Below are 20,670 nucleotides of genomic sequence, written 5' to 3' on the forward strand. Positions count from 1 at the left end.
GCCCTTTTCCCCTCAATGGGCCACCACTTCCCTTTCAGAACGACTCTCCTTTTCTCCATGCTGCACCTCACATGCTAACTGTATCCAAAACACTTCCCAGATTGTTCTGTGCCCTGCTTTTGGCCTGTTAGCCTGGGCTGTGGTCATCTTTTCCTACTTGTCTGCAAATGCAAGGGAAAGGCCTTGCACCACTACAAAATAGGCGAGATTTTTGTCTCCTCCAGTGTACCACGAGAAGGAAAAATAGGGTACTAGGAAAAAGCTCAGGATGATGATGCTATTCTTTCCCACGTTCTCCAAGCAAGTAAGATCTTAGAGGCTGTTCCAGGTGCTAAAGGAAAAAAACAGCCTGTAACACATCAAGGAAACCAAGTCATTTTTTTAAGCTTAGAGATAGCAAATCACTGGGTGAGAAGTGAGAGTGGGTTTATAGGTAGGAAACCTTGTGCAAGTGGCTGTGAATTATTCATGTCTGAAACATCTCTGGCCAGAGTGAAGAGCCAGTCAACATAAATAAGCAGCAGCATCCCGTTGGACTTACCAGTACTGCACCTTGGCCATGACTTGCGATCACTTCACAAGGGTGATGGAGTGGGCAGCCAGGAGTGACCCAGACACTGCAGAGGTTTGCAATTTTCAAGCAGAGACAGCCCCTAAAGCCTGGTGAAGGTGTAAAGCTACAGTACCTCTGTATTGTGAAGCATCCAAAGCACACAGCCTATGCTTCTTTTACAAGCTTTCTCTGAATTTCATATGGAACATTATATAAAAAAAAAAAATACTGCTCTCAATTAGACTTTTAATTCTTAAAAGATTATGAACAAGAAACTTCACAGGTCAAGGAAAATCACATCAAGTTTTCTGGTATTAATGTTTTAAGATACCATTTCAACAGTCCTGAGCAACAGACCACCACACAGGACTATTTAATAATGTTGGAATGAACACCCTGATTAACCTTAAATGTGAAGGAAAGACAGAGAGCCAAGTGCATGCCTGTGAAGGGGAAAATGTGTGAGAATCTTTGTGGCTGAAACTACCTTGAAAGGATTCCAAGTTATGCCAAAATGTACCACAACAGTTCATCCTTTAACCAGAAAATGAGAAAAAACGTGGAGAATCTGCTACACAATTGCTTCCAGTTCAGTGAAGTATTTCTGTGCCAACAGTGGATAAATTAGAAGTAACTGAACAACATTCACAAAGCAACAGGAGGTGGGAAACATAAGAGGATATTATTACTACTGTCCTTGATTTGTTTTCCAAAATATGTATTTACTATTAATCTTCTGATTTTTATCTGTATCCTCAAACTGTTCTGTGCAGAACCACACATGACCTCTCTCAGATAAGCAGTTCAGATCATATTCAACTGTCTATATTGTGTTTTAATAATTTTCATGGCCTGGTATATCAAGAACAGGTTTAGTCTTAAACCTCAAGCTCACCTTTCTCACCATCAAACAAGAGCTGATATCACGTTGGTTTTGAGACTGAGGTGGCATGAAAAATGCAAATCCTTCAATGTTATTTTGGAGACAGAGCATCAAGATATAACAATGAAAGATGAGCACGTATTTTGTATATCCGGAGAAATCCAGAATTCATCTTTGTAGAACCTGGTCATAAATGTCTCAGAACCTACCTTCCAAATGTTTACACCATCAACTATGTGAGCTCCTGGATCATACGTGGAAAAAGCCACCATAAGCAGCAGAATCATCATCAGCATCATTTGTCAAAAATATATATATATAGCCTAATGCTAATTGAGGCAATCCAGGACTATTTCTTTTATTAAAACTTTTATTTCTATGTTCCTCATAAAACCTTTTTTGATTTCAGCAACCATCCACGTAACAAATTAATCTACCTGGGTATTCATAGCCAGCTGAATCAGACAACTTTCACATTGTGTACTTTGTGCCATTGACCTTTTTTAATAAAAAGGAGAAAGCCGTAATTCCTGTTGTGAATAGCCCAACTACATTCTTTACCAATAAGGTCTTTAAAGATATTGAGATAAAAAGTACATAATTGTTTTATTCATTCAGTTATTAATTTCTGACTGTTTAATACCTTTACAATGGGATTACAAAAAACAGGTACATCCTGTTCACACCTGTTTAGGTACTCCTTAAACTACCTCTAGAATGAATTTAAAAAGGACGGAATTCTTGTATCACATTCCTCATATAAGGACAGCTGCTGTCACCTAAAAAGGTCTTCTTTTTTAATTTTTTTTTTCTGTATGCAGGAACACTCTGAAGTGAAAAGAAAATAATTTACTATCACATTTCAAGGATAACACCTTGTAATTAACAATTGCACATTTTTAGCTTAAATCAAACTTACATTTAAATCCAGACAAACACTAAGATCATCATTATTAAATCACAGTGTCTTTCACAAATGCCAGTCTTAAGTACTTAAATGTTTTAGTTTGATTTTTCTCCGTGAAGGACATTTAAATTAATCTGTGAAAGAGTACTGAAACACAGCTTTAATGAGAGAACTACAGATTTCATTAGCTGTTACTGACCTTCCAACAGCTTTTTATGAACTGCTTCTGTACAAAATGACAAGTATCTCACATGGATCTAAAATCAGGCCTTTCTTCAACAATGACAATATAAAAAAATATATATTTTTTGCAATTATAATACATTTTTAACTTATTTACCCAAGAATGAGTTTTCTTCAGTAGGGTAGAACAGATATAAGTGTTCTTGTTTCATCCATCAATGACAAAAAATCACATCAGTGTGCAGTAAAACATTTTCACACCATTAGCTGCATTTTCAATAACCCCGCTTTTGTTTTTCTTCTTTGTCAAGAATAGCCTGTTTTAGACTTAGTGCAGCATCTTCAAACTGAGGGTTTAACTCTAAAACTTTCCTGAAATCTTTTATGGCCTCATCAAAGCATCCTGTCCCAAAGAAAAGAAAAAAGAATTACCTTTCTGTTAACTACTCACTCATGAAATAAAACAGAAGGGCTCTTAGTGCTTTCACTAACACAATGTATCAACTAACTGTACCTAATGGATGCACTACATTTGGATGGTCCAGAGATCCAATGAGGAGCCAAAGGTCTTCAGAACAAAAGCCCAAGTGCCTATTTCTCAATCTAAAATGTGCTTAAGGATTAGTTTAGGCAGTTTATTCCAAGAGAATGAGCCACAAGGCCCACGCTCAGGCAGCTAACTAATAGCCAGGCTGTGTTAATGCTGGAACACAGGCGCACTGCTTCCCAGCTGAGGCCAGGCTCCATCCTCCCTTAGGTCCTGAACTTTCTAGATCCTGATAATGCAATAGCCAGGCTCCAACAAAAATGATGGGGTGTAAATTTTCATACAGCATATTTAAAATTGATGGGCATCAATTCCCCCAATGATAGCTGAACGACAGCCCGCTGCAAATTGATGGGTGCACTCACTATGATTGTACCAACTCAAGGTATGTTTTAGGTTTAACAGAAATGTTTGGAACTGACTGGCTAATGACCACTAATGCAAATTTAAAAAAAAAAAAAATACACTAAAACTGCATTTTTACCTGATGGTTCCCTGAATAGTGTAACTTTAAATGATGCAGACACTATGTGTGAGCGTACAGAGGGGACTTCCAGCTAACACACCCTGCGCTGCCTGGGGATAAAGCAGGTGCCTCTGCCCCCCTCCTGGTGCGACACCCATCCCCAGACGGTGCCAGGAGCTGCCTGTAGAACCGAGGGCTGCACTTTGCACAGCGTTGGGAGCACCTGGCCAGCCACAAGGCAGCGGTGCCAGCACCCTGTCCCCTCCCGCAGGGCCGAGCCGTGCCCTCGGGGCCGTGTCGCCCTGCCCCGGGTCAGCCCGGCCGGGTGCTGCCGTACCCATGCGGTAGAGCACCAGGCCCCTGTTGTAGTAGGGCACCTCGAAGCCGGGCTGGCTCTCGATGGCGGCCGCGTAGTCCTCCATGGCGGCGGCAAACTCCACCCGCAGGTACTTGATGTGCCCGCGGTTGTTGAAGGCGGTGGCGAGGTCTCGGCTGGCGCTGCTGAAGGGGAGAGAGAGAAGAGGCGAAGAAGCCGTGAAGCGCGGCGTGTGCCGTGTGTCCCCCTCATGAAACCCACCCCCGTTACCCCTGGGGGGCAGCCCGGGCGCAGCAGGCGATGTAGCGGCCGTACAGCTCCTCGGCCGCCGCCAGCTGCTGCGCCGCCAGCTCCGCGTGCGCCGCCGCCAGCAGCGCCGCCGCCTCCCGCTGCATGGCTCAGGGGCCACCGGGGCCCGAGGCCGCCTCAGAGGCTGCCGGGGCCGGCCGGGAGCCGAGCGGGGCTGAGGGGGAAGGGAGGGAGGGAAGGGAATGGAGGGGAGGGCCGGGTATGGCGGCGCTGAGGGGAGGAGGAGCCCGGCCGGCAGCCGGCGGAAGGCGCCGCGCCCGCGTCAGCTGCCCTGAGGGCAGCCCTCAGGGACAGCGAGAGTTACAACCCCACAGATCAGAATATGAAAATGTTTAATAAAGCGTATTTTAAATACAAAATGGGGTTTACCCTGACGTAGCGTGATGGTAACAGAAGACGTTTTACCTCAGGCCGAGCAAAAAAAAAGAACCTCACATAGCAAGATGTATAAAAAAATATTTAATAAAGCATATTCTAAATACAAAATGGGATTTATTCTTACATAGCATAGTGGTAACTGAAAGACATTTTTTCCCCAGGTGTCTTTTAGTGAGCCCTCGTCCCCTTTTATCAAAAACACAGTGAGCAGAGGTGAATTTTAATGCTTGCACCCTGCAAAGTGCTGACTCGTGGAGAAAGCTCATCAAGTGGAGAAAGGGCCTGCAACATTTCCATACGACACTACCAAAGCCGTGGCTCAAAGCTAGCAATAAAAGAGAACAGCTCAGGTCTATGTAAAGCTATGTTCCTTGAACAGATTTCAAGAGCTGAACTGTCACCCTCCTTGGAGATGAAGGTTTAACAGATGGCAGCTGCTCCCTTCAAGGTACCTGCAGGTACAACGCAGCTCATTACCAGATTCCAGTTTCAAGGTTCACATCGGTTTCCTGCACTGATTAAACACAGCACCAGAGAAAGCTCGTGAACCCAAATGCAAACTGAAAGCACTGATTTCTAAAAGTAAGCAAGTCCTTTATTACAGCTCTGGATTTAATTTCACTTGGCAAAAGAACATAGCACAGGCGTGTAACTAAACTAGTAGTGTCGCTCTAATAAAACAGCTGTGATTTGTGAGTTTTAGGAAAAGCCAATTATTTTTATGTAATTATAAAAATGAAAAAAGTGGAGTTCACTCAAAGTAAGATGTGTTAAAACAAGCCTACATTCAGTTTGCATGGTTTAGAAATTAGGCTCAATTTACAATTCAAGAAGAATGCTGCTGGCTTAAACCTTTGTAAAAAAAAAAAGTTAAAATTTTTTCACATAAATGGAACCATTAAAGTTCTTTTTTTTTGGAAACAGTTCTGTAATAGTAGCATTATCTGTGACAACACAGTATAAAAAAACATATGTGAATAACATTTTAGACAGTATGTTTGGAGATGTAAGAGATACGAGGATACAGAGACCTCTCTCCTCTGCTATGCTGAACTGTGGCACAGAGGGCAGAAGTCATAATTGTTTCTTTCTTTGGCTTTCATACAGTGCTTACACACACTGCACATCCAGAATCGATACTCCAAGATAGGGTCTCCTGTTGCAACACATATAGGAAGTTTCTCATCTCCACTGTTTAGAGAGTAAATAAAAGTATAAAAACACAGTTTTTAAGTAGCAACAAAAACTTATTTTGTAGACATCTGCAAACCACATAATACATTTAACTATATCCTAATTGTGTGCTTACAACTACTTACAAAACTGGTGATGTTTGTCTGTAAAATATTGTTTCTCTAATCAGATGTGTGCTAATTCCTTATAAGTTATTACATTATAATAATTGCACAGTTAAAAGAGACAAGTACGTAAATCTTCACACAACAGAATACACATCCAGAGAACCATATAGTCAACAAATTAGGACAAGCAGATCCAAAGATCAAGTGAAAAACAGTGAAGGATATACAAAGGTAAGGCTCAATTGGCACCTGCACTTCTACTGCATTTATTCTTCTGAAGGGTCAACAGAAGTTATTAATGAGTTTTTGTGAAGTAAAAATCAAACAAGTTAAATTCCTGTTCATTAAAAATAAATCTGATTCACAGTTTCCATACTCATATGTTTAATGCTTTTAGCAGAAAAAGATGTCAAAGACACCATTTTGGGTACAACCACACCAAAGAACTACCCGTTACACCTGACCCTCACTTTGATTCTTTCACTTGATATATTCATCTTCTCACACTGTATAGATTTAAGTAATTCACAAGACACTGTAGGGATTAGTTAAACATTCGCTCATTCCTATTTGCATCACACCACAATAGTAATGCAAACACAGTAACATGATTGCTAAGGTATCACATGCCGCTAAAGTGAAGGTCCTAAAACTCTTGTGCTTCACATGTACTTTAAATTAAGTTATAACCTGACTAGGTCCTTGAATACAGACAATCTCTATTCTCCCAGATTAGGTAATGTTGCGTTATCCTTTCTGTGAAAGGGCTAACACTGGCCTCATTCTTGCTCAGTATTTGGTTCAAGCAGCAAAGCATCTAACTTGGTCACACAAAAACTGCTCAAACAAAATATAGATCACAGCAGCAAAGCAAACAAAACAACAACAATAAAAAGGTGATTTGTTATGGTATCATATAAATATAACCCACCTCTCAAGAACATCATCCAGATCAGATTTTTTGTTATTCTTAGGACAATGTCTTGTGAATATCTCTAGAGCAAGATCTTCATATTGTTGCCTCTGGTCTGAGCTAAGAGTTTCCAAGGATTCTAGTTTAACAAAGGCTTTTGAACACGTATCAAAAGCTCTATTTGCACATGCACAGAGAGCCAAAAGAGAATAGATCTCAACTGCAGGGATAATGTCTTCATAATCTCGCAAATGAAGAGCTAAGAAATAGAAAAGAAAAAAAAAAAACAAGGATATCATTACATGCCTTCTGAGAAATGCAAGCTTCTACAATAAATAGTTGCTATGAGTATATAGCATTAGTCTTGCCAGTAATTCCATTGGACAATACAAACCAAAGTCTCTTCATTGACATGGTTATGAAGCATGCATGGCTCAACACATTTCCAAAATCAATTAAAAAAAAAAAAAATGAAAACCAAGGGGACTTGAATGACAACTGAAGGAGTTTTATTGATGCTGCGACACTTCTCTCCCTGTCCCTCCCTGTCCTTTTTTTAAACATGCTAGAAGTATTTGAAATGGACCTCCATTTTACTTGAAGAAAGTAGAGGGCACTATTTGCTTCTCTAACTCCCACAGATTCTTTAAGAAGCTCTACAGTGAGGTCTGATGTGAGTTAAAGAAGAAACTTAAAGTCAGAAATAAAAACAGTTAACAGAACAGATAAAAAAAGCTGCCCAATTTAACAGGTAATATTTGGCAAGTTGAATTTCCATTGTAACCAATAATGTACTTTCCAGGTATCTTGCCTACAGCTATTCTCAGTTCATTACATGGCTTTGTTTTAAATTCAAAGGATCTAGCAACAATAGGAAAATGTCAGCTATAAATGAAATTACATGCTGCACAAGCCTGTAAAATTAGAACAGTTTCTTTACATGCTTAAAAACAATATCCTACCTGTTTTAAGGGCTGCATCTACAGAACCTTTGTAAAGCTGTCTTTGTGCAAGTATGAAAAAGTGGTAAGCCTCAGCTCCTCGCCAAGCATTGTCTGCAAAGCGATTAGTTGAAGAAAGAACATCTTCTTCTAGCAAACCAGCCAACGCTGAAGCAGCCTGAAAACAAGCAGTATACCAAGTAATTTTTTATATGAAACAGATACAGAAGGAAACGGGGATCTTGGTGATCATACCAACTGTTTGTGTTAGCTAGGGAAAAATATAAAGACATGGACCTAAAATGCATGTTGATAGGCATTTTACACAGTGCCTAAAAGGAACATACGGTGCAGATTTTCAAAAATATCATAAACTTGTACAAATATATTCTGTGCACATCCGCAGACTAGTTCATAGTTTGGATTAATATTCTATTTCAACACCAAATCTCTTAAAACTTTGTTTAACCTCTTTCATTTATGCATATGAAGATGTAAGTGCAAGCAGAAAAAAAATCATCCAATTGCTTCCCCTATACCTGGAGCAGTATCTCTCCTAAATTATAGCCAATTTAGCTTAATCTAATCACAAAATCTCACTTTGGGACTGATACTTACTCCTAAATGTTAGTAAAGTGGGAGTCTCACAGGAAAAAAAAATATCTGTGTTTCTTAGTATATTTTTTGTTGTTACAGTGAGAGAAAGATTCTTCCATTACAAGAACACATTAAACATAGGCAGCGAACCATCTACTAATACAAATGATGTAAGTGTTTAAAATATTATTTTAAACAATATGCCTTCATGGAAGACTAGCTTTAAGTAAAGAAATAAAAGCTTTTATCTTGAAAGGAAAGGCCTTATTTGAAAAGAAAAGCCTCAGTTTTATTTATTCTCACTAGGTAGAACATAACAGTAAGCTTGTAGAAGTCAGGGAAAAAAAAAAAAAGACTCTACCTCTGAGCTTTTTCCTTTAACTTTTCCCCTTTGTTTATTTTGCATTTGTTTGTGGCCTTGCTCTATAAGTAAAGCTGATAATACATAAAGCTTTTTAACTCGCAAAGGCTTTGTTCTTTTCTTTGCCTCTTCATCCGCAATCTGAAAAAACAACACCAAGCAATTTACTGTAGATAGATACAGATATGGATAAAAGTCACTTAATTCTCTCAGACAGTTACACAATTGTACAAACCTAGGAAATTATGCCAAAATTGATGGATGTTGTATTTAAACGCAGTAATTTGGACTGCAAACACAACTATGAAGGATTAATGATATGGCTCATATCCTGAAAGTCTCCTCACCACTGGCTAAAGAGAACATCCATGATAACTATTTCAGATAGATATTCCTTGAACTTAGAACTGGATTAATCTTGGCAGTATCCTGTATAATGGCACATGCTTACCACCTGCACATGGTTAGCACCAAGATAACACCAAGAAAATAAAGACAGCATGGAAATAACTGGGATTTTGGACTAGCTTATTATTTGATATAAAAATAAAACCTACAATACCTTGAACATGAGATTAGCAGCTTCAAAGAAATAATTGGCTTTACGATAGAGTTCTATAGCATCAAGGATTTTATTCTTTTCCAGTAAATGACTTGCATATCGGGCTAACAAGGATCCAATCTCTTTCATATTGTGATTTTTAGCCAGCTCCACAGCTTTATTCCACTAGAAATAAAACAGAAATCAACCTCAATTTTCCAATTACATTCTCAGAACAAGCTTTGCCATGCATAATCTGCAACATTTGCATGCAGTATTTCATCACTATTTAGAATGAGGCTACTATACAAAAAGTAAAAAACAAGAGAATACCAATGCTAACATCATTGCCAATCATTTGATACAGCATGCCTGTGAAACAAATGCTGGACCTTGGTCCAAAACCACAGAGAAAGAAGTTGCTTCTGCTTTGGTAAAAGCTTTTGGTAAAAGCAAAATCACTTTATTGCTGCTCTGTGGGACATGTGGATTTCAACACTTGTATAACTGAAACTCAGACTCTGAAAAGCACATCTAGAAGAGGACATCAAACCATGAGCTTGCAGCATAAACAATTAAACTTCACCTATCCTTCTACACACCTCATTTTTGGTCCATGAATTTTCTTATCTTCAACAGTTTAGCTACTGTTTTTACGCTGAGAAGTTCGAGACTCTTGACTGAATCTCATACCCAACAGCCTTTCAGATCCATCAGCTAGGAAACTGTACACAACGCCAGCATTAACCAGCCTTGTACATCAAGCTCCTCATTGCCATTCTCACTTTCTCTCCTATTTGTGTTGATGCAAACATCTGTGCAGGTGGATCATACTTGGGAACAGCACTAGCTGTAACATGCTGATCGTTTCTCAGAGTAGTTCTCTTCCAGCTACAGGCCAGTGCAGCCACAAGTACGTTTGCATCTGTATAAGGAAGGAGGGGGAATACAGAAACCAAGCAGCCAGAAGCTCTCTGATCTTCCCCTCAGTCCATCAAGAGGCATGGCTGCCTTCTGCTGACACGGAGCTAACTATAGCCTAGCCCGACAGAGGCCACGTGGCCACATATTTCTGTATGCTGAGCATGCTTACCACACACACACACAGAAGCAGCATTGCTGTAAATTCATATGGATTTGTCCTTGCACTGATCTAGCACTGATTTCAGATAACTGTCTTAAGAACGGAAGTACGAGTTTTCTACAAGTCCTGAAGAATCAGACAATTACAAAAACAAGGAATTGTATTTAACTGGGTGGTAGAATAAAAGCCTTAACTGCTAACTTACGGCTAAAGAAGATCATTTCTTGTTGTCCTACCTGGTTGAGGTGTACACAGGTATCCACTGCATCCTTTGGTCGATTGCATTTCAGAAAGGCTGAAACAGCTTGTTCACACATTCCCACTCTTACAAACATATAAGCTATATCCTGAAAAAAGCATCAGCACCGCGTTAAATTCACTTTCAAATTTTTACTACATTGAATAGTAACCACAACACCATTGTATTTTTAATTCCAAAAAAATGGAGAAAGGGGCTGTTTGTTTTGTGGACTCTGAAGATAATGTGCACTGTTGCCAATCTTCTGAATGGTATGCTACTTCTCACACTAACTTCTGGAAGGTATACTGCTTCTGAATTTAAAGGAAATGCTACCTTAAAAGTTTTCTTTCAAATCAAATCATACCAGAATTACTGTGTTATTATTTACTATCCATCTCATGAAACTTTGCAATTACAGAGATTAAAAAAAAAAAAAAAGTGCTACATCTTTCTTTGTTCAAACAACTAAAAACAAACCAAGTTAGCATGCTTTGCATTCTTCAAGCATTTTGGAGTAATCAATCATATCACAGGCTTAAATTAGTCATGACAATAGGTCATTTCAGGCCATACCACCAGCTTACCAGCCTTCCCTCCTTTCAGCAGAGGATCTCTAATTTTCACTGCCCATTAACATTCCCACCAGAGCTATTATGTAAGACATTAAACCAGTGATAGAAACCAGGAAGAATTTTTGGAGGAAAAAAAAAATCGTGTAAATTAGACAACAAAATGAAAGCTAAAGTAAGTATCCAGCCATGAGGAGTGACTCAGTGAAGCACAGTTATTTTAAAGACAAAGCCATAGGTGGAGAGGGAAGCAGTGAGTTACAACTTAACCAACTTGACCACAGAACATGACGAATAACCACATCTGGGGAACTGGCCAATAAGGGAAAGGAAGAATGATGGAGAACGAAAACAACAGTATTATTTTAGGATCAACACCAAAGTAGCACCATTATGCTTAAGTAAGTAGGTCATATGCTGCGTTCTTCCTTTGTTTTTCTCTTAACCCTACCAAGATGGGATACTTTAAATAAATAGTTCTGCACAAGTCAATGAAAAATAAAGGTTCTTCTTGCTTACAGGGAGTAATTTATTATTCTCCGGAAGCGAGTTAGCAAGATTCTCTAGTCCCTGGTAGTCCTCCAGCATGTAGTAACACTCAGCTAAACGTTCCTGGTTTCGTCCTTGTACATAATATTGTACAGCATTTAACCTAGTAAAGAAAAAAACATTAAGTGTGGTGCTATCTGACATATAGACACAAGTAAAACTTCCAACTGGGTAAGCCATCTTCACTTGTAAATTTAAAAGTGACATTTTAAATAGGTAAAGTTTTGTAGCTAGAAATTCACAGCTTTCCTAAAATGCACTGAAAGTTTTACTTTCAGAGATCATTATACTGAAGTAGTAGCAAGATTGATCTTCTGACTAGCATACGTCAAGGAATCAAAACCATATTCCCACGCCTGCACAGATCATGGCTGAGAGTCAACAGCAACTTGTAGCAAAACTGAAAGCTTTGTTTGTGCCTCTGCACTCTAAAACATGAGTACTAAGATCTCCAAGTTCATCCACTTAAGTTCCCTAAAGCATCTAAAAAATCTGTTTACAGGATCTACTCAAAAGTTTTCACCTACTTTGGGACCCAAACTCTGTGATAGTACAATTCAGGTAATTGTGGTATGGAGCTGTGAAACACTTACCAGGCAGAAAGTTCTGGATGCTAAAAATTTGCACGGGCTTAAAAAGCAACGAGAAAAGTGTATGAAAGAAAATCTCCTTGCAGGTCATTAACCACTAAGACACCACTTCTAGTTCAGTAAGTCTAGTAAGTAGTTTTAGCATTCTAGAAAATCTATGGTTAGTTCTGAAACTGATATTTAAATACTTTTCTTCTACTTTTTTCTTTTTAAAATTATTATTATTTTTTTTTAATACTAGCCTAGATATAGAGAGTATAACTGTTTGTATAGGTATTTCTTGCCCCCCCCCCTTCTTTGAAGGGGCCAGACTTCTGACAAGACAGATTGATTTATTTCTTTTTATTTCCTTAATTCTTTAGACGGTTGATCGACAACTGCCTGTTCAAAGGTACAGGCCATGATGGAACCATAAATGGCTGTGCTAAATCTCAGAATTCTAAAATTATATATTATCCTGTCTTTCCTGACATCTCTGCCTCCTCATAACAAGTCTTGTAACCAGTTTTATTGGTTCCTTCAAATTTTCCTGCTTAGTGCCTCCTTTACAGAACATACCATTTCTGACGGTCTGCAAAATAATCTCCGATAGCATTGTGTGCTTGTTCAAGAAGGGCATCATCTGAATCACCCGAGCCAGTTTTCAATAGCTGCAGTACTCGAAACCAGTCTCCTAGTTTTATCCGTAGTCCAATTGCAAGATCTCTAATATAAACAGAAGATAGCAGGAGAAAGCCCAAGACAATAAAATATCGAACAAAAATATTGAGAAAAGTATACAAAAACATTTTCACATTCATAAAGCGAATAAAGTACAAACACGTATCACAGTGATAACTTGTACAACTTAAACAATATTTCATGTAAGTAAATACTTATAAGTAAGGGGAAAGGCCAAGAGGCAAGGAATATGAATAATGAAGGATAAAGATGATACATAATAAAATTAATTTCAGAGACTTCTCTTTCAGATTCAAGTTGACTATGGATGAAGGAGAAAGACTTGGGAGTAATCCTTCCTTTTTATTATTCACACATTTCCTACCATGTAATACTGGAATTTTGTGTGTGAAAAGGCTGCAATTCCACACGTGGATAGGAAATAAGTGGGAGAAATATACAAACCTCATTTTAAAATGCTCTAAACTTAAAGTGAGCTGAGGAATGCAATAGCAAGTCAGTGCAGTCAGCCAAATAAAGACATCTACAAAAAAAATTTTAAATGTGTTTGAAAAACATGTTTCAGCCCTATTTATGGTAGGTCCTTCTCAAGTGTTTTCTAGTGGTGAAAAAGCACACACGGTCAATTACAGAATCCTATTTTTGTAGCTGGAGAATAAGATGTTCTACTGTTGAAGAAACTAGTAAAAAAAAAAAAAAAAAAAATCAATCTTTGCATTCTACAGTCCTATAATGGCCAAACTTCTCTTCAGCTATGTGGTGAGGAATGTGTCATATCTAAAAAAAAAAAAAAAAAATCAGTTTCTGTGCAACTCAAGTGTTTATGAGACATTCCACCTCTTCAAAACAGCATACTCCCACGGGCTAATTATGTGCAAATTCTTCCCCTTACCAGGATCTAGTATGAATCTTCCCCCAGCTCCTGCCTTCTTACCCCTCTGCTCCACACTGGGGAAGGGGGACACTCCTCATTTTTACAGCATGAAAGAAAGATTTTTTTTTCTCCTACATTCCCTACTTTTTTGCAAGACCACATTAAACAAAGCCTAAACATTTCATGTATGTAGAAGTGATTCATGCTCCTCTTCATGTTTGAGCACCTCCTACAGGCTGCATCCAACAATTGCTGCTTATTACTGAAAAAGGACAATGAGAAATACACAGTGCTCTAGCTAGCTAGCTAGCTTATAATTTTCAGTATTACTATTGTTTTGCTTTGCTTTCATTCGTGAGCAAAAACCTCCACTAGTCCACAATTTCATCCTCAGTCCTTTCTGTTTCTCCAGAGATTACAGTTAATTAAAAGCTCCATTGTTTGGATATGTAATTGAAAAGAATGTGTACTTGGCAACTAGGTAACTAAGAGCAAACAGTACTTAAATTAAACATTAGTTTGTATTTTTGGACTCCCAGATGAAATACCTATAAAGTATTTGCTAGAAACATCTATGAAACGCAGCAAAACCTAGAGCAGCTGAGATTTTGCAGTTTGTAATACACTGATTTACATACCAAATTGCTTATCTACGGATACAACAAAGTTCTCTGTCTGATCTTGTTCTTTCTTTCCAGAAACTGGTGAAGAATCCTCAGTGCTAGATCAGCCATTCCTTATTAGTGTATTAGTGCAGCCTTTTTTTTTTTTTCCAGACATTTTTATTTTACATGCTGCTGAGATGACTACATGCAATTACCTTCTGTCCATATTCAAATACATTCTTTCAGCTTCTTCAAATCTGCTAAAATAGGCCGCCACTTCTGCTTGCTTCATTGACTCACTCTGCAGGTTGCCTAGACGCTTTACAAATTTAATACCTTGATAATCTTTGCAGCGCACAAAAGCTTGTTCTGCGGTCTGCAGATCTAGCTTCTGAAGAGCAGCTTCAGCCAGAAGGCGCCTGTGTGAAAAACAAACATAAGACATACAAAATCAACTATAAAGTAAGTTAAATGACAATCCATTTAACCAGTCATTATTTAAAGAAAACATTGAAGCTAGTGTTCCAGTAATACTCAGTTGTATTGCTAGCTAACTTTAATTTTTTTCCCCAGTATGTTCTGTGATCTAACATGCAATCTGTACTTACCCTGTACTGATTCAAGGAAAGATATTCAAATTGCTAATATTCTTTTGTTCAGCAGACAGAATGACACTGGATTGGTAAGAAAGGACAGTATTTGAGTGTTACAATTTGTGTGAAATTTGTGGGTAGTCTCAATGCAGCAGTTTAGAATTTTCTGCCTATGCATATCATAACTTTAAACCTTGATGGCAACTTCAGTACACAGGCTCTAACTAAATTGGCTGTGAAGAATAAATTATATTTCTAATCCATCTGGATGTTCTTTGTCCAGTTAGCACAGCAGTTTGGGAGAGCAGAACAGTTCAGGAAATGTACTAGTACTGCCTAACTGGTTGAGTTCTGCAAATAGAAAATTCCTACCTTCAGACTAACCTATACTCATCAGGTGGTTTGCAAGTTCCTAGAATTTTCTGCAAAAATATGACTAGGTAAATTTAGATTATCTGCTTGACATCTTAAAATGAAGTTAATGCAGCAGAAAACTAATAAATCCAATATTATTATTGCTGTACTCAGCGATGTAAGCCATGCTTTGGCGGTATTAGCTAAGTAGTTTTGCATCAATTTGAGAAGGTTAATATCACTGCAACTCAAATGCTCATCACTGACATCAGTGAAAAAATTATACAGAAATTTAATCAATGATGTGCAATACAATTCAGCCTTTTTATTGAGCTTCAGCAATAAGGGTACCATCCTGTTTTCATGTGGAATATATCTTCCACATAGTCAGCATTTCTAGAACAAGATTTCAATAAGGCCAAGTGCGAGGCACTGGATCTGGGCTGGGACAATCCCAATACAAACACAGGCTGGGCAGAGAATGGATTGTGAGCAGCCCTGAGAAGACCCTGGGGGTGGTGGTTGATGAGAAGCTCAACATGAGCCAGCAATGTGTGCTTGCAGCCCAGAAAGCCAACCGCATCCTGGGCTGCACCAAGGCCAGGCTGGACGGGGCTTTGGGCAAACTGCTCTGGTGGCAGGTGTCCCTGCCCAGGGCAGGGGAGTTGGGACTGGATGAATCTTTAAGGTCCTTTCCAACCCACACCATTTTATGATTCTGTAATCAGCTCTGTATACATGTGACATCCTATGTTTCCTTGCATACTGAAGGTCAAGCTAATGGCAATTTTGGAGCAAGGCGTTTTGTTTTATATTTAGTAAGTGGATGGTACTAGCAAAAAGCATGAACAACTTAAAAATTCCAAAACTTTTCAGCTAGTTCAAAATATTAGCAAAAATGAGGACTAACAAAAATAACACTTGATCATACATCCTCAAGCTAACAGAATTACAATAGCATTACAGAAGCTATCAAATACGTAGCTATCAAATCCTGATTTTCAGAAAGTACATTCTGAAGGCAAAACACAAGTAGATAGCTAAGGAATGCTTTTGTGGACAGACCCTTAAAGCAAGTTGTCCTAAAATTACTGAAACACTGGCCTAATTCCATTCCAAACTGTTATAATTAATCAAGCTCTCAAACTCCCCCAACTCAAGCCAAATGTCCAGGATTTAAATACAATTGTTAACTTCAAAGAAAAACCAAAATTACTACAGAAAGGCGCAGATACAAAAACAATCTCCAGAGAGTTAAAGAGAACTGGCATCATGCCACAGTTAACTTCGCAGTGAGTTTTAGCTTCTATTACTCGTTTTTCTTTAAATTATTGACTTACCTTTTAATTAGATACCGTGGCATTTATTCTTCTAGCACCTACAATATGGGACATTAAGTAGACTTCCAGAACTCTGTTTTTCACATTTACTCTTTCAAATTTGCTGTACAGAAATTAAGTTTAGCTTAAGAGTTGAGTCCCACAGCTCCTTTCCACAGATTATTTCCTTCTGAAAGCCTGTATCAAATCATGATTGATGTACCCTCCCCTTCATGACCTGTCCAAAATGATGCATGGTTAATTATACATGACTAGGAAGAAAAACTCACTTTCTGGAAAAACACACCACATAGCAGAAACTGTCCAAACACACCAGTTCCTAAAGATGTAGGGAGCCAGGCTAGCAGGGGACTGCAAGATTCTCTTTAGGCCTTACATAAACACTAAAATACTCTTTCTAGGTGATTCAGCCTCAACATGAAGACATATTCTCATTTAGAATAACAGCCCTTCAGATTGCAGCTGAGCACTGTTATAAAAAAAAAAAAAAAAAAAAGATTCGCCTTGAAGTGTATAGTGGTTGGCTGTTCTTAGTCTGAAGTTTTTTTTGTGTTTTTTTTGGTTGGTTGGTTGTTTTGTTTTGTTTTTTACTTGAATAGCTAGTTCTGTCTGAATAGGAAAAAATATAAAAGAAAATAAGTTTAAACAAAGAAAGGTGGTTTATTAAGAGATTTTTACCAAAGCCTGGGATGTGGATTATCTTCTATGAATTGGGAAGATTCCTCAATCCCAACTTCTTCAATCAGTGCTCGACTGTCTCGCAATGACCGAATCTCAAAATTGATGATGTAATCTTTGTTAGGACGTTCAGGATTCTAACACAATTAATAAAGAAACACAATTTTATTTTATGTTACATTTATTTTCACCTGTTAATATCTACTGTTCAAATCATTAAGACAAACACCGTTCCTGCAAAAATAAAATTAATTATACTTACCTTTAGTATTTCGTCCAGAAGAACAGATTTGATTTCTAAGTCTTCAAAGTTGCAAATATATCCAGAAGTTTGTATAGGTTCCTTAAAGTAAATAAGTTAAAAGGGAATTAACCTATATTCCAATTAAATTCTAAGCAAACCTGGTAGGTATATGTAAAAAGACTTCCTTCTTGTCCAAAGTAGGATTTAATTGCATTTCCAACAGGACATGAATACTAAAATTCTTAGCGAAATTGGTAATTCCATGTGAGCTAATTAAAAATCCTTGTTTTCTGTAACTAGATTATGAGAAAAAGATAAAGGAATGCCTGCCAATATACAGATTCAACAGAACATTGATCTACAAGTAACTTTACTAAAATCAGTTTATATTTTCCAAAGCATGTAAGAACTATGCTACTGAAAATGACATAAGTACAAGACAAGTCACAGCATTTTTTTAATCTTTGTAGGTGCGATAGTTCATTTTTATAGATGTTTCATCCTAAACAACACCCTCACATTAGAGTTGATTAGATTCTGAGATTTCAAGTGATCTATTTATATGAAGTTCATATACATGAACATTTACCTAATTAAATTGTAAACACAGGAACAACACTATTCAACATAGAGCCATTAACTTTTAAGTGAATTTATAATATGAGTAGTTATGTTCATATTTACCTCCGGATCCAAGTTTCTGAAGACATACATTCTTGTTTTCTCCATCACTGCAAACAAATCTGGATTATCTTTGGCCCATTTCATATCCCAGACATCTTTGCGTTCCAGTTTTAGCTGTTCACCTATGACTTGCTGCCCTGTACTGTCTACTACCCGTGCATCCAAGTCAAAGAAAGTCAAAACACCTGAAAGGTCGATGATAGCAACACGACTGGGGGAACAGGGGAAGGAAAGAAAAAAAAAAAAAAAAAAAAAAAAAAAAAAGACTGCTAAATAATACTGTTCAAAGCTATAAATCTGAAATAGTTTCCTGAGCTGGCACACTTGAATAAAGTTTCCCCTCTAATCTCATTTGATGCATTCAGATGCATGTGGCTTTCATACAGCAGAGAGAGAACAGACACAGAAGAAAGCTATTCTCAAAACCAAGCTTTTCATCTGCTCTAAGGATCTGGCCCTGGAAGGTTCTGAAAAGTGCTTGTTTTTTATCCATCATTTTGAAGATGTTTAGTACTGCAGACAAAAAGTTGAGTAAACTACAGGTTCAGCCCCTCAAAGTGCTTTCCTTAAAGAGACTAAACTTAAAAATTGAACCTATGTGCTTTTCATTATTTACTAGGAAGAAGATTCTTAAATTAAAATATGGTGTGTGCATCTCTAAAACAGGATTTCTGATATTTCTACAAACAGTGTTCTTGATTTCTTTTTTTCTAGACAATAAGTATAATCCAATTAATCTTTTAAGGCATTTAGAAATTGAATTTTCCACATATTTTGATGTGTTACAATTGAAAATTTCTAATTACATACATTGTCTTATAGCAGCCTGGATTTACTGTTAGTAATTTACGACTGCCATTTTAAAAGCATTTTTAAATAGTGGAAGGTATTTAAGACACCCTAAATCCTTATTAAAATCTCAAAAGCAACTCAGACAATTAGCTTCAAAACACTTGTGGATCTGAACCTTTTCTACTAACACAAAACCATTGAGGAAGGTGACAGCTTGGGTTCAAAACAAGACTAATGCATCTATGACTAGACTGCGTTGCCTTTCAAGTAATCTATTTTTGGTCTATACCTGAAGAGGCGAACAATCTACATGCTCATTACAAATTTTGCTTGAAATTGTATTTTTTTTCTGAAGTGATTAAAATTGTCTTATGAGTGCTCTTTGTTCAGTGTACTTTTTCCTTTTCTGCCAAGACTGATACTCTCATACAAAAAAAAAAAAAAAAAAAGAGTTAAATCTTACTGGTTATCTACCATGTAGAAAGCATCTTCAGTATTGGCACAGCTGAAGCTTAAGGAAACTAGTCTTGGTAGAACCTTTACCATCAGCTACAGCTTGTAGCAGTGAAAAAATTGACATGGGATGAACAAACTTTCCAGGTATTAGAAGGAAAGAGAAATAGGAAGAAGCCTTAGAGATAAAAAAAAAATCTTCATCAATTCATGATCACAGAATGGTTATGTTTGGTTCATCTAATAATACAAAGATATTTTCCTGTATGTTTCCTTAAACCTCCCAAATACACCTTAAAGAGTTTCATACACAAGGAAGCTCTAGTTGCTCAGTCTCTCACAGCAACATGATGACTGGCCAGACTGATTACTAGTACATCGTTAAGCAATCATTAATGCCTAACAAAATAAGTAATTTATACTGAAGAAAAGCTGTTGCCTAATTACTAGCATTTTCACCAAAATCTGTTAGCTGTGATGATAGATGTGATGTTGCCTGTGACTTACCTGGAGTTGCAGTTCAAAGACAGCTGATAAGGCCAGCAGTTCAGGGTATACTTCTGAACTATGCCAACAGTAGGAAGACTGTACCTCTGAATAGTGCCAGATTCTCTGCCCTAGAGAAAAGCAATGCTTGCTTATTTTTCTACAAATACATAGCTTAACAAGATTTTCTTTATATGCTGTCCTAGACTAAAGAGTTGAGTCTAGGACTACTTTAAGGTAGTCCAAACTTTGTTCCTTTTCTTTTTTATCTTGCATCCAAAAGGATCTCCTAAGATCCTCATGTAAATTGCCCTTCACGTTTGACATATACTCGATAAACCGAAAAGCAGATTTGGCCAGGAGAGTCAGAAAATTTTGACCACTGTAATACTCATCAACTTTAACATGCTATCCAGATCTGGTCTCATATGTATTTCCTCTCATTCCCTTCTTTTTAACCAAAGTCACTGATTAACTACTCTTTTCATTTGTCTTTCTCACTCTTACTCTTAAAGCACAAACAGAATCCTACAGTCAACTACTGACCCTTATACTTTCTTCATTTGTTTTCTTTCCAATCACTCACTGATTTTGTTGAAGCCATTCAAAAGATGTCATAAAAATCACTGGAGTAGGAGCATAGGAAAACATTGAGAT

At 37.7% G+C, this 20,670-nt stretch overlaps 2 protein-coding genes across 6 annotated transcripts in view; both read right to left on the reverse strand.

Annotated features, from left to right (window-relative positions):
• Positions 1-1,788: 1,788 nt before the first annotated feature.
• On the reverse strand, positions 1,789-4,392 carry TTC32 (tetratricopeptide repeat domain 32). 4 transcript variants are annotated; one of them, XM_084513276.1, is made up of 3 exons: positions 4,171-4,392; positions 3,877-4,037; positions 1,789-2,929 (listed from the first exon to the last, which is right to left on the reverse strand). In XM_084513276.1, the coding sequence occupies exons 1-3, from the start codon at positions 4,248-4,250 to the stop codon at positions 2,802-2,804; spliced, it is 369 nt and encodes a 122-aa protein (XP_084369402.1). In that variant the 5' UTR covers positions 4,251-4,392; the 3' UTR covers positions 1,789-2,801. The 4 variants fall into 4 exon arrangements, with proteins under 4 accessions (XP_084369402.1, XP_084369401.1, XP_084369400.1 ...); XM_084513275.1 differs by having other exon boundaries at positions 3,877-4,040; XM_084513274.1 differs by having other exon boundaries at positions 4,126-4,391.
• Positions 4,393-4,608: 216 nt separating this feature from the next.
• WDR35 (WD repeat domain 35) overlaps positions 4,609-20,670 on the reverse strand; it is a 39,967-nt gene continuing 23,905 nt past the window's right edge. For both annotated transcript variants that reach the window (XM_084513271.1, XM_084513272.1), the window contains exons 15-27: positions 20,035-20,144; positions 18,283-18,493; positions 17,617-17,697; positions 17,355-17,491; positions 14,605-14,808; positions 12,788-12,934; positions 11,610-11,742; positions 10,517-10,627; positions 9,218-9,382; positions 8,656-8,796; positions 7,719-7,875; positions 6,775-7,015; positions 4,609-5,733 (exon numbers count right to left, since the gene is read on the reverse strand). In XM_084513271.1, the coding sequence (XP_084369397.1) occupies positions 5,586-5,733; positions 6,775-7,015; positions 7,719-7,875; positions 8,656-8,796; positions 9,218-9,382; positions 10,517-10,627; positions 11,610-11,742; positions 12,788-12,934; positions 14,605-14,808; positions 17,355-17,491; positions 17,617-17,697; positions 18,283-18,493; positions 20,035-20,144 (1,986 nt within the window). In that variant the 3' untranslated portion in view covers positions 4,609-5,585. The remainder of the gene's footprint in view (positions 5,734-6,774; positions 7,016-7,718; positions 7,876-8,655; positions 8,797-9,217; positions 9,383-10,516; positions 10,628-11,609; positions 11,743-12,787; positions 12,935-14,604; positions 14,809-17,354; positions 17,492-17,616; positions 17,698-18,282; positions 18,494-20,034; positions 20,145-20,670) is intronic.

The sequence above is a fragment of the Aythya ferina genome (genome assembly GCF_964211825.1).
Source record: "Aythya ferina genome assembly, chromosome: 3".
NCBI lineage: Eukaryota > Metazoa > Chordata > Aves > Anseriformes > Anatidae > Aythya > Aythya ferina.